Raw genomic sequence first — 13,964 nt, 5'->3', positions numbered from 1 at the left:
TGGGGGATTTGGGTTTTTCTCTGCACGCCACAGAGAAGAAAGAGTAGCAATGATACTGGATGTACTCTGGGGAGCTGCAGATCTTTCTCAGGGCCGTGTGCCAACAGCCCAATTTCCATGCATGGGATGTCTAATTACAGGAAAGAATGTCACTACAAGCACTTTTGTCATAGCCCCAGTGCACTGCATTACATAAACGTAGGTGTACCACATTCTAGATTCAGAGAACAAAGGGCAATAAATAAAACAACAAGTCTGTTCTTTGGAGTTATTGTCATTTTTTCCAAAGTTATTTATTTTCTAAAGTTTATGACAGTACCTAAATAAATATGTAAGAAAGCTTTTCATCATTTTCAGTGCTTACAAAAGTTGCTATGGAAACCTGGCAAGATCCACTCCCCTCTCATTGGAGGCCAGAATAGTTGAAACATGCTCTGAAACCCTCTGAAAGACAACCTCTTCCACTACAATTTCTCTGAAAATACAACAGAAATAAACAGAACATTTCAGTGCAGTTCAGAACTAAAATCAAGTGCAGGTGAATCGTGTGTCTTCTACTCACTTCAAGGGGCCCCCTGTCCAGAGACGAGGCTCGTCCAGAGCGCGCAATCCCGAGGGTTCAGAGTCCGCTCACCATCCCGCTCACCGTAGGGCATTTCCCTGGTGCCGTCGTCCCCGGCCGCTACCCAGGGTCTCCTGGCTGGGGAGTGGGCCGCTCTCTCCCCGCTCCGGTGGGGTGGGGGTGAGTTGTTGCGGGAGGTGTTGCTGGTCAGCGCTGGAAGGGAAAGCCCCATGCTTTGTGAGAGGCTTCTCAGCTCGGCCCCGCGCTCAAAACTGGAGATCTTAGTCTTTAGCCGGGTAACCTCCGACTCCTGCCACAGAAGAGTAGCGTGATAATATTAGCATGTGTTCCAGGAGCCCAACTGGTAGAAGAAGTCGCTAACAACACCAGTGTGAAGGGTCAGATACCCAGGGAGCACTCATATTGATACAAAAGGGTATATCTGTACAATGCTGTCAAACACTTATGACTTAATGTAACTGTATTTTCATTGTCTTGTACCTGTAGTGTACACAGTGACTCTAATCTATGCATAGTGACTAATCTTAAAATGAGGTCAAAGCAAGTGAACATCTGTTTGAAAGAGCTCCAGACTGCAGGCTGCACAGCATTATGGTCTATAAACCGCACAGACCAGAAGCCTCTCATATCCTAAGGAAAGAGCCCTGTAGTAGAAACCTGCTTCCTGGTGGCGCTAAATTAAAGAGCCCATTCTTTCTAAATGAATGTTTTGGATTAACTTGAAGACCTTATTCACTACAAACCTTGTGAAGCCAACATGTGGATCAAGTAAGCCAAACATCTGAAATAATTTCTTGGCATGTTCAATAAAAACAAAAATGAAGAAATATTTCAAACACTGAAAGAAATATCTCAATCAGCTGATGATTCACCCAAGAAAGACTGCAGAGCAAAGCAAACATGACTTAAGAGGTTATGGTTGCTCAACCAGCTTCTGGTATTGACCTAATCTGTCAAGCAGGGCAGGGCAGGGCAGACTGTATCAATTGTATGGACTGAAAGCGTCAGGACCCTTGACTGGACCAGGACTTTTGGCCGCCCTGCTGGCAATGCTGTGCATGACACTGCCATCTGCTCTGTTTGTGTTTTGTTTTTACCATGTGCTTTTTGTTTGTTTTGGCGGACCATGTAGCTTTGTGTCTTGTTTTACTATGAGCTGCTGATCCTTCCCCCTCGCCCGTCACCTGTTATCACCTGTGTTTGCTCACCTGGTCCCAGCTGTGTCTGTCACCCTGCCTATTGAAACCCTGCCCAGAGCCACGCCTGTTGCTGGGTGATCACTCTGTTATTATCCAGCCTCTTGTCAAGTTTGTGGTTTTGTTCAGGTTATCGTCTGTCTGTCTGTCTTCTGCTGTGTTTTTGATTTTAAACAGATCATTATCTAAGTAAGCCTTTATGTTTAAACCTTATGTCTGTTCGGACTGTTAGCTGGGTACGACTTGCCTGTCTTTTTGATATTAGTTTTGTTTCTGCCCTTTTACTGTGTTTTTATGCCACGTGCAATTTTCTGGAGATTTGTAATTTTTTTGCATGTTCCTCTGGACTTTTGACTGGTTTTTTTTTATTTCTACCTGCTTGGCTTCAACCTGCCTGCCTGCCTTGGCTTCTGCCTGGCTTATACAGCGCATTTCATTAAAGAACTTTTCTTCCCATCAGTCATTGGGTCCTACTCACACAGTTTCTATGAGCTTGAGAAGTCTTGACATTTTGATTGCTGTCATTAAAAAAGATACTCTAAGAAAAATAAATTGTTTTGCGAGTGCACAGCACCTAAAAAGAGAAGAACTGAAAGGGTGATTAAGTCTGGCAGATGCACATTGCTTCCAGCAGCTGTAAAATATGTTTACAACGTAAACAGCTTATTTACAGCATGTGACAACACTGAACCATTCAGCTGCATGAGTTGGGCCCTGTGGAATTCTGGAAAAACATAAGGAATGAGAGGGGGAAAATCTTCAGTGCAGGTTTTAAGAGCATCCTCAATAGTTGTGGTTTTTTACTAACGTGTTTCACCCTAAATCACTTAGGAAACAGGCAAATAGCTGCAGCAGTCTCACAGAAAGCATTTTTGAACTGGACTGGGCCGACTCCAAACATTTCTGCGGGCTGAACATTTTATAGGACAGTTTGTTCGGAAATGGTCAACAGTTCTATCAGCTTCAGAAAATTTGGCCACTGTGTGGTAGAGACCCTGAACGACCCGAAACCAGTGATATTTCACGCCGTTGCAAGAGCTGATCCTGCTACTGGACTCCCACCTTGAGAAGCAGGGCCTCGCTCGTGCTGTGCATGAGGTGTTCGCGGGCGCGCAGCTCGGCCAGCAGGGCGGCGGCCTTGTGCTGGGCCTCGTCCAGCTGGACCCGTGTGTGCTGCAGCTCCCGGCTCAGGAGCTCCTGGGAGCTGCGCAGCGTGTTGGCGACACACTCCGAGGCCTTCATCATCTCCGCCTGGCTGTCCTGCAGCACAGCCAGCTAACACACAGGCCAGATGTATACACACACACACACACATACACACACACACATCCACAACAATATTCAGAAGGAGGAAAGACCACAGAGCTCAGCAATTGTTTCTCTGTGTAAAATACTGGAAAATATTGAATATGCATGTATTCAAGATTGTTATTTACAAAGGGGCTATGAAAAAACCTTTTACTCTCAAATATGTAGCAATTTAGAATTGTTTATTCAGTTAGTGACATGACAACATGTAGAACCTTGTTTTGTTTTTGAAGCCTGCGCTGGGAATTCCAGCTACACATTAATCCAAAATGCACTCTAAAAGAGCTGAGTGACTGTTGCAGCAGACTAGAGTCCTTTACAGGACCACTTACATGTTGCTCCATTACCGCACAAACCTTGGATGTCTGACTGATGTCACACCATTTGTTCTTCCCTTAGGCAGCGACAAATCAAATTGTGAGGTAACTGATAGGACATGGGCTGCTTATTTCACTGAAGAACAGCTATGTTTACAATCCAAATTATGTTCTTTGATCTCCTGAGATGAGGGCCACTGCAGAGTAAACTTGGTTAACATGATGGTTAAGCGTCTTTATGTCCAAACGCTAGTTCGTAAGTGCACCTCTTTGGAGGAGCTTGTGGAAAATGTGGAGAGGCAATTACAGCCTGTAGTTGGCCCCCTCCTCTCGCTTACAGGCAATACAAATATGTATGTCTTCCACTCCACAGTGTATGACTGTGTTTTCTGAATGAACAGCATTTCTCTAACATAAATTCAATTAAATTGTATTTTGGAGGGTCAAAGTTCTACTGCTGCTTCAAGTTTGCCTGTATTTGAAACTGTATGCCTGCTACTAAGCTGTATAGATGCTGTAGGGCTAGTGCTAAGCAGTACAGCTGGCAGTAAACTGTGAGGCTGGCACTAAGCTAAGCTAAGGCTGGTAGCTGCATGGTTGGAATTTGACTGAACCTCTGCCTGGTGCTTTCTCCACACTGCCTCTAGCTCCAGGGTGAGGGTGGCCATGGCGTCCTGCAGCCTGTCTTCAGTTTGGGCAGCCTGCTCCGCAACCCTGGCCAGCTCCTCCTCCAGGAGCCCCACCTGGCTCTCCTGAGATAGGGAACAGGGGGGGTTATGGGGTGAGGTAAGTGTGTGTGTGTGTGAGAGTGTGTGTGTGTGTTTGTGTGTCTGTGTGTGTGTGTGTGTGTGTGTGTGTGTGTGTGTGTGTGTGTGTGTGTGTGTGTGTGTGTGTGTGTGTGTGCGCGCGTGCGTGTCTGTGTGTGAATTGGGGGTAAGATAATGCTTCACCTACATCTGATAATACAAAACAAAACAATTTTTTTTTTAAAGAGCACAGATTACTAGTCAACAGACTTAATTTTGTTCCTGATCTCCACATGAATATAAAGACAGCTAAAACCCATCCAATAACCATCCACAACCAATTAACTAATACAGCATACTAGAGAGGAGCTGTACAGAACAGCAGAGGAGCTGTCCAGAACTGTGTTGTTGTGTCACAAAAATGGGATAGTGGTTAGAGGGTAGAGGACAACCTTCTCTCTGCCCAGGACGGTGCTCTCCTCCAACTGCACGACGAGAGTCTCACAGCGGCTGCGCATCTCCTGCAGGCCCTGCGCCGTCCCCTGGAGCTGCTCCCTGCACTCCCGCAGCTGCTGGTCCTGCCACATGGCCTCCTGGCGCACAAACACGCACAGACACACACACACAAAAATAGACACACACAAACATACATACATACACACACACACACACACACACACAAACATGCATACATACACACACAGACACACAGACACAAACACACACAGACACGCACAAACACACACAGACGCACACAAACATACATACATACATACACACACACAGACTATTAATGAGACAAAATGACCCAAAAAAATACTACTATTTAACACACTCAAAATTGGTATCTACAGTATTGTGACAAACCAACAGATACAAATATTTGTGGAATATGGGGGATTTTAGGGGTGGATAAGATGTGCTAAAGATTTTGTTTCTAAAGATTCAAGGCAAAGGAGAATGTTGAGTTACTGTAAATGTGTTCAAAAGTTCATAAAAATGTCATGCTAAATTCAGAGGGCACCACGGATCAGCAGTAGGGCTGTGTGTTGTCGTTTCACTTACTGTACTGGGAAAGAAAAGTGTCTGCACTATTGCACTATAGTATACCATATAAACTATACTATGACATAGAGCTGTCTTGAGGCATATAGCTGAATTTCGTATTTACTGTAGTTGATTTTTATTACAATATGTAAGAGGTGTCATACATTTTTTCTTTTTTTTTGCAGTCAACACTAAAATATGCAAAAATAGAGGATACAGCAACACATAATATATGCATTTTTCAACACTTCAATTTGTTTGATTTTTAGTTCATTGAAGGATAAAAATAGATTAATGGGAGAGAGTATATGCTTTAGTTATGGCAGCATGAGTCACTTTTGGGTGAAGTATGAAGTGTTTTGGTGGTTGAAGTGCATTTTACACCAAAGGTTAACTGATGTGTTCAGGTGTGGGTCTGTAAAGACAAGACAAGTAAGGAAATGATTGTAAAAAACTGTAACACAAGCTGCTTCCTGACGGACACACACACACAAAAACAAACATGCACGCACGCACACACACACACATACACACGCTGGTGTCACACGCACATGGGATAGGGAGAAGGACACAGGCTGCACACAAGCTCACAGTAGCAGCAGCTGTTCTGGTCACTAATGCAAAGCATAGTGCTTAGTTGTTCAGCAATCAACTCAATGTTAAAATCACTGATTTGTTTAACTATTCGTTGCATTGTGATGTTCCTGGGGAGCTCTCTAGTTGCTTATAGGAGTGGAGTGTTTGTGGAAGGTTTACTATGATTGGGCAAGGGTCTTTGTGGAAGACCATGGTAACAAAGCGCTACAGAGAGTTATGTAACATGACACCTTGTAAAGTTTAATAGTGGTCTACCCACCAAAGCTGGTCATTCTTCTCTGACTAAATAGGGGGGAGGAGGCATAGTCTAGCACCCTTTACAATCACTTTGCCCCTGCCCCTGCCCCTGCCCCTGGCTCAAGGTCAAAACAAAAAGTCTGCTTGCCAGAGCCCTGCATGCAATCCCCAACACACAGCACAGACATCCTCCCTCATCACATTGTTTGTCACATTGTCACATTGTTTTCCACAAACAGCTATATAAAAAACAAGAACATTACTTAAGTGAGGGGAGGTGGGACTGGTCTTGTGTTCCCTTCACTTGTTTGGGTGATGGACTGTTTCAAAACAAGTGTTACTGATGATGATGATGATGATGAAAAGGTGCTGTTTCCTTCACTGCCTCCCCTTTCCTCCCAAGGCCAAGGCCGCCCAAAAAATATCACAAAATATATACAGTGGCGTGCAAAAGTTTTAGTCACCAACGCTGTAATATGAGGATGTGTTCAAAAATAATGACATAATAACAACATACATTTTGCAGTAAACCAAACAAAAAAAATCTACATTTGGTGCAACCTCCCTTTTCAATTTTCCTATAGGTACACTTGTGCAGTATTTTAAGGTACTTGGCAGGTTGGTTATTTCAAGCATTTCGGAGAACGTGCCACAGTTCCTCAGTTCTTCATTTAGACTGTTCTCTCCGTCGCTTCATGCCATCCTATGTTACACTGGTCTCTTCAGTTCTGAGCTGATGGCCTTTTGTTTTTCAATCTGCAATGTGGTCCGTCACTTTGTTACTTTCTTATAAATGTATCATTGATACGTCACTATTTTCCAAATGAGTGTTTGAAAATATAAAACATGACATTTCCTATTGACACACTAATGCTAATAAAGACAGAAAATAACTGTCTAAGACAAATGTTTTGTGAAACTGTATATGCCACCAGCAACACATCAATGTCACGCACACTCATCACTTTACACACACACTCACACACACACACACACACACACACACACACACACACACACACACACACACACACACACACACACACACACACGTCCTTGCGTGAAGCGGCAGAGGAGAGCAGGGCGCCCTTAAAAAGGGGCGTGCTGGAGCAGCAGTGTCAGAAACGCGGCGGCCGCAACCACTGTGTTGTTTGGACCGGTGGTTAGAGAAAGCTGAAGGACCTGTCCTCTCCTCACTCACGTCTTCTCTCTCTCTCTCCAAGCCACACTTGGAGCAGCATGCCAGAGGCTTCCCGCAGCGAAATGTGTTTATAATGCTCGCCCACTGCGCAATGCTTCTGGGGGTGGCGGGGAGAGATAGAGAGAGGGACAACCTGACGAAACAAAGGGAAATACTCTGGGGGGAGCCGAGCTCATCTGCATGGCTCCATTTTGGTTGACGGACAAAGATGTTTACTGTTACAAAGGATGTTGCTGTGCTGCGGGGGCGTTGTGTGTGAGCTAGATTTATGTCCGTGTACCTTTCCCTTCCATGACTGTGTGGCTGGTCGTAGGGAAAAGCACGATAACGTTACCTCCTCCAGGGTCTCCTTCCCTTGCAGTTGGGCCTTGACCAGCTCTAGCCGCTCGCTAAGGAACGCCACCTAGTGAACAGACAGCACCATGACACCTTCAACACTCTGGACCTCTCTAACACATCTCTGTCATTGCCTACTGAACTGACTGGCAGACAGAAACAGGGTTCCGGGCCATTTTCATTTCAAAACTTTTCCATGACCTTTCCCGACCTACAGGTACACAAAATGTGTACTTTACTCAACAGGTTGGTACTACTGAATGAAATTAAACAACAACCTCTGGCATTCCTTTTCTAATAGGTTAGTAAGACTTTGTCAACAAAACATTATCCATGGAAGAGTACAATACCATAACTAATTGCATTAGACCTACCTACAACACAATGTACTTCATGACTTCACCAAAACTTTCAATTAATTTACTGAACGGTTTTAACGGTATTTTAAAATTGCATGACTTTTTCCAGGATTTCCACGAGTGTGGGAACCCTGAAGGAGGGGAGCAGACCTGCTTGTTGCGTTCACTCAACTCCCTCTCGGACCTCTCTGTTGCCTCCTGCAGGAAGAGGAGCTTCTGCTCCATGTCAGAGCTGTGCTCCTTGACTGCGGACTCCAACTGGCTCAGCTGGAGGTGGGTTGCAATAAACACTGACTATCAGGCGTCCACACATCTAGACTCACCTTCGACAGGTGCATGAAATAAAACACTGACTATCAGGCATCCAAACATCTAGACTATACTTCATGACTTTATCAAAACTTTCAATGAATTTACTGAATTCCATAAAGGTTTTAACGGCATTTTAAAATTCCATGACTTTTTCCAGGATTTCCACGAGTGTGGGAACCCTGAAGGAGGGGAGCAGACCTGCTTGTTGCGTTCACTCAACTCCCTCTCGGACCTCTCTGTTGCCTCCTGCAGGAAGAGGAGCTTCTGCTCCATGTCAGAGCTGTGCTCCTTGACTGCAGACTCCAACTGGCTCAGCTGGAGGTGGGTTGCAATAAACACTGACTATCAGGCATCCACACATCTAGACTCACCTTCGACAGGTGCATGAAAATAAACACTGACTATCAGGCATCCAAACATTCTATTGCTTCTCTGCATACTAATGTTTCTTTTACATGCTAAAATGGTATAACACCATTCATGGTTTCAGCTTTTTATAATTTATTAAATGTATAAAAAAAATGTTTTATCAAAATTGGTTTCTACAAATAGTTTATAGTTTTATGTGGATTTAAGTACCTGTTTTGTACATCTGTGTTTATCCAGCTGTATAGGTGCAGGTAATGTAATGATATCAGCATATTGCATATATGTTATATAACATAATTCGTGTGGTGAGTATGAAGGTGTGTGTATAGAGACCTGTAAGTCTTTCTGCTGGAGCTCATGCTGTATGTCTTTCAGCGCTACGTCCTTGTCCTTAACCTGCTCATTCCTCTGTTCCAACTCCTGTTGTGTTTCCCTTCAGGAACACACACACACACACAGACACACACACACACACACACACACACACACACAAATTAAAGCATGTGCCAGCACATACACACTCACACCCAGACATATATACACATTTGCAAATTCATACACACAGACTAAGACAATCAAGGAGTCAAACCAATCCATCTTATACCTTTACCCTTATACCTTTCTAAACAAACCATAATACAAGCCCCCGGAGTAAAGGTTTGAAACATTTAAGGTAATTTATGGTCAGACTGCTTTCCTGAGTATTTAACCACTGAGCCTAAATAAACACTATAAAATCAGATTGCAGTAATTTCACACTTTCCCGCATTTTTCGCCAACACTCTGGAAGCGCTATGAAGCTAATTATGTGTTGATCCCAAAAGGTGTGAGTTTGCTGGGGAGCAGGTGGCTGCCCGAGGCTCAGTGATCTCACTGCTGATGAAGCTCCGGTAAAAAACGGTTTCTAATTTAGCCTGATGACAGAATCCGCCACAGGGAGCGAGAGGGTGAACACGAGGGAACACGGAACAGACCGTAGGGAACAAGCAGGACCCTGTCTCCCTCAGGTTCCCTCGGGCCTGACGTGCCTGTTTACTCCACGCTGAGAGGAAGAGCATCACGAGGTTCCCCTTCGAGGATGCTGGCGGCATTAACACACCACGTGTTATCCTCTTCAGGGGCTGCCTTGAAACACTATGCTTAGACAGAGATATAGCCTTTTTTATCCTGCTCCCGCTTATGGTTAGATTTCCTTTATCTAGACAGCAGGGCTTTCACTAGTGTGTTCCTTTTCTCTTACTTGGGGTAATGTGGTTTGACTACACAGACTTAATAAAGTCTGAAAAGGGGTGGTTGTCATGGCAACAGAGGGGACTTGCCTGTTTTTATTTATTTAATTTTGTTTGTGTGTGACAAAGTCATGATCATTGCAGTTCAGCACTTGCCTATAGGTTGTTTGTGCGAACAGCAGCTCTTTTTTATTTTTCAGTTGTGGCCAGATAGGATGGAAAGAGACAGATGCAATGCAATACAAGATGATTGCAGGGAGAGGGGATTCAACTAAAATAGGAGGATTTGATCTCCAGAATATTGAGATATTGGGTGGAGACCCCAGGTTACCTTGCTTTCATAAAAAACAATATGAAAGATGTTATCTCCGGGATCTGCTTAACAAAATCCACCAATATAATGGATGAGGGGCAGAATGTTTTCTTTCAACAACTTGAGGGCCATTCCAAAATATGAGGTGACTGCCTATGAATGATCACATGGAGAATGGTGTGATGCGGTTGTTGTGTAAGTCACCCACCCATAGCATCATAACAGGAGTCCATTCGACGTGTGACAGATTTGTGCATAAATGACAAACAAAACAGGATGTGCCGCAAACAAAACAGAAATCCGCAATCATGCCTGATGTGACATATTCTCCAGAGACATCTTTGTTGTTTACCAGAGGCTGGCGCCTTTGTGCTTTTGTGTGATTGGCTTTTGCAAAAACAGACTCTGGCAGAAGCATAACTCAGTCCATTTATCGAACAGACATCAACAGTTACAACACCTACGGGAGGGGTCAAAGACAGCTCACTGTTGAGATTTTTAACATGACAAAACTTTGCAAACAAAAAATAACCATTATCCTTAACACCCTTCACTTTTTTTTTTTAAATACAGTTTTTACACCAATGGCATAAAACATACAGAACTCATGATGCAGTGATAATATTAACAATATCCATCATTCAGAACATCGAAGAAAGCATTGCTTGGCAATTGGTTGGGCTCCTAGAGGCAAATGTGAGGGTAGAAGAGAGACAAACTCAGTCTGTTAGATTCAGTGAGTTCTCAGCGGGCTTAGTACTGATATGATTACAGGTGTCTTTCCACAGGTGAGTGCTGTAGGTCAGGTCAGGTGAGCCCCTCAGAGACCCAAAAGGGGAACGCACACAGTCCGTGGTCTCCACAAACATGATCGCTTAAGCACACACATGCAGGACTGAAGTCCATTTGAATAACGCTAAGTGGATAAAGAACAGGCCAACGTGAGGACATTCTTGGCCAAACTGGGAATGTGAAATGTTGTAGAGTGTTGTATTGGAGGTGTTAAGTGTGTATGCTCACACCGGCACCCAAAGTTCAGGTTGAACTGTAAAAGACACAATAGGATTTGAGCTCTTGTTGGAGATGCAGAGACCATAGGTGCACTATATATCCACCTCAAACTCAGACCACAGCCTGACGGGCGGCACGCGTTTGGGTACGGGCATATGCAGAGGAGTGAGCGAGAGACAGACAGTGCTGAGACCAGGAGAGTTGGAGGTGGCAGAGGAACCATCACCTGAGCTCGGTAGAGAGTTTGAGATGCAGTGGATCTCTCACCTGAGCCCAGTGGACAGTTTCTCCATGGCGGCCTTGCGCTCTTCGGCCTGCTGCTGCGAGCGGCGCAGCACGTTGCGCAGCTCCTGCAGGTGGTCCAGCGTGTCCACCAGCTCGCCACGCACTGTCTTCATCTGGCTCTCGAGCAGCTGCGTGCGGTGCAGCGAATTGCGACGGTCGCGCTTGCTACGCTGCACTTTCTCCTCCAGGTCCTGAACTGTGGGCGAGGGAACGTTGAGGTGCAAGGCACAAACATCTACGTTCACCTTTTTGATAGATACTGGACTTTCACCAAACAAAATTACAATCTTAGAAATATACATACAAGTCATACAACAGTTTGCTATAGGTGCCACAATACTAAGCTTTCAATTACTGACCGGATTAGGTAAGTAAACAGAGAGCCAAAGGAAAAACAATAATCTTGGATACACCTATACTTACTCTATACAGAAACATGCAAAGAAGCAGTGCAGTGGAGTGGAGTGTTCAGTGTGTAAACTAGAACTTGCAGGTATACAGAAAGTAGGGATATGAAGACTGATTATGCAAGTAAGTTCTTAGAGCAAATAGATTTTTGTTTTGTTTGTTATCTGTCTATTTTTTTCTTATGTAGCAGTCATTTTCATTGTTATTTTTTCATTAATAATAATGATAATAATAATAATGTTTCTGGTGCAAAACATGCAAGTTATTTGTGTTGGCTTGAAGCAACTATAGGTCAGCGGGATGGAGGACAGACACAGACGATAAAGTGTTGATACAGACCCATGGTGTCCCCTTCGCAAGGCTTGCCCTCCATACCCATCTCAGTCTTCTTGTCCAGCAGGCCTTTGGTCTGGGTGAGCATCTTCTCCATCTGGGCCAGCTGGGAGGACTGAGCTCCGCTGGCCCTCCGGATCAGCAGCAGGTCCTTCTCCCGCTCGCTCAGCTCGCTGTGGTACTTACTCATGTCCTCCGTCAGCAGCCTGAGACGCGCACACGTACACGGATGAGCACACACACACACACACACACACACACACACCTCTCAGCTCACGTCTCAGCCGAATGGACAAGAGCTCAGAGCAGTGTTACAGCTGCTCAGGACAGCAGTGTGAGGTCCCTCCTGTCACCCGACACTTCTCAAGGACAGTTCAATAAACTTATCCCGTTCAATATCCGCAAACTCTATCCTTCAACTAAGCACACAGCTTCAAAGTAAATACTGAAATTACTCTGTAGACCACAAACCACACCTTGTGTCCTAACAAGCGGTGACTTGGAATCTGGAGGGATTCTACCAAGTAGGTGGCCTTGGGTTGGAAGAGTTGTTACTCCCTGTCCCCATTAGTCTGGTGAAGCTAATCTGATCTGTTGAGTAGAGGATGTCCAAGTTCTTATATAGTCTAGATGGAGGGCAGGGAACCGCTGGACAACAAAGTGCAGAGAGTGTTGCTAGTCATGGGACCTCATTCACAAGAACCCTGGGGATATCTAGCACTCAGCACTACAGTCAGCAACAAAGCCTTTAACTGTCTGCGAGCCAGAGGGCATTTCATGCCAATTCAGTACACTTAGTCATAAATATGAAACACAAAATGGGCTAAGACATGTTTGCACATTTTGTTCATTTATGATACATTCAGACAGTGCTGGATGGCAAGCGTCATGCTATCATGTTCATGAACTCCTGAATTACAGGGAGGTTACATCACGACTTAGTCGCTGGAATGAAATAAGACAACAGTCACAAGCAAAACCTCTCCATGTGTCCTTCAAAACTGCACTTAAAGACGGCCAGCCCACCCCAGCCCACCCCACCCCTGACTCCAACAGAATGCACTTCAGACCCGAGACACAATCACAAGACCAGGGCAGAGGCGATAACATTTACTTATTAGTAAAGGAGACGAGATGGAAGAGGGGGAGGGATGGAGGGAGACTCTTCTCCACCCAAGCCCAGGCTCTCTCGGTGCTGGGCTGATACAGGCCTGTGGCAGTGTGCTGTGTGGTGGTGCACTCAGCTGTGAATAAGACCTCTGTCTCAACAAATGAATGCACTCCCGGCTGAAAGTGCCTGTGTGACCCATGGTTACCTGCCTGCTCTGCCACTCCCATCCTGTCCTCCTCCTCCTCCTCCTTCTCCTCCTCTTCCTCTTCACAACATGCTGTTCTATTGCCTCGCTGTGTCCTCAGGCACTGTGGTCAGCACTGCCACGTAGCACTTGGCCTCTCACTCTTTCTCTCTCTCTTTCCCTCTCTTTCTCTCTCTCTTTCTCTTTATCTTTTCCTCTCTTTCTATCTCTCTTTATCTCTTGCTGGGTTTCCATCCGAGTAATTTGCATATTTAAAACACATTTATGAAAATCCAGCTAAAAGAAATGCAAGTCTGTGCGCGTTTCCATCTGCTGTGTTACGCGACTAAAAATGGACATTATCCTAATTATCGGTGGAGTTGTGAACAGCTGAGGGTTCAAACCTGAGGTTGTCAAAGCAACTTAAAAGGAAATATGGAAGAAAATCTCAACAAATGCAATTTGAGGCAAATAAACCCGTT

The 13,964-nt window shown here is 44.8% G+C and overlaps 1 protein-coding gene across 2 annotated transcripts; it reads right to left on the bottom strand.

Moving 5' to 3' along the window:
• Positions 1-372: 372 nt before the first annotated feature.
• Positions 373-12,757, bottom strand: si:ch73-389b16.1 (coiled-coil domain-containing protein 18). Of its 2 annotated transcripts, XM_031574552.2 has the most exons (12): positions 12,664-12,757; positions 12,194-12,393; positions 11,429-11,642; positions 8,942-9,041; positions 8,438-8,554; positions 8,078-8,194; positions 7,567-7,635; positions 4,603-4,743; positions 4,019-4,156; positions 2,842-3,054; positions 563-872; positions 373-475 (listed from the first exon to the last, which is right to left on the bottom strand). In XM_031574552.2, the coding sequence occupies exons 2-11, from the start codon at positions 12,375-12,377 to the stop codon at positions 564-566; spliced, it is 1,602 nt and encodes a 533-aa protein (XP_031430412.1). In that variant the 5' UTR covers positions 12,378-12,393; positions 12,664-12,757; the 3' UTR covers positions 373-475; position 563. The 2 variants fall into 2 exon arrangements, with proteins under 2 accessions (XP_031430412.1, XP_031430411.1); XM_031574551.2 differs by lacking the exon at positions 12,664-12,757 and having other exon boundaries at positions 12,194-12,442.
• Positions 12,758-13,964: the final 1,207 nt, after the last annotated feature.

The sequence above is a fragment of the Clupea harengus genome, chromosome 10 (genome assembly GCF_900700415.2).
Source record: "Clupea harengus chromosome 10, Ch_v2.0.2, whole genome shotgun sequence".
In the NCBI taxonomy this organism is placed as follows: domain Eukaryota; kingdom Metazoa; phylum Chordata; class Actinopteri; order Clupeiformes; family Clupeidae; genus Clupea; species Clupea harengus.
Note: the sequence above shows the minus strand (reverse complement) of the source record. Positions and strands in the feature narration are given on the sequence as shown.

What these genes read in the sequence shown, in the direction of transcription:
- si:ch73-389b16.1 (XM_031574552.2), bottom strand. Translation starts at nt 12,377, where the DNA reads ATGAGTAAGTACCACAGCGAGCTGAGCGAGCGGGAGAAGGACCTGCTG. An exon ending in TGAGTGAACGCAACAAGCAG is followed by an intron (nt 7,636 to 8,077) that starts GTCTGCTCCCCT and finishes TCTGTTCACTAG; the next exon opens with GTGGCGTTCCTTAGCGAGCG. An exon ending in CCGTCCTGGGCAGAGAGAAG is followed by an intron (nt 4,157 to 4,602) that starts GTTGTCCTCTAC and finishes TCCCTATCTCAG; the next exon opens with GAGAGCCAGGTGGGGCTCCT.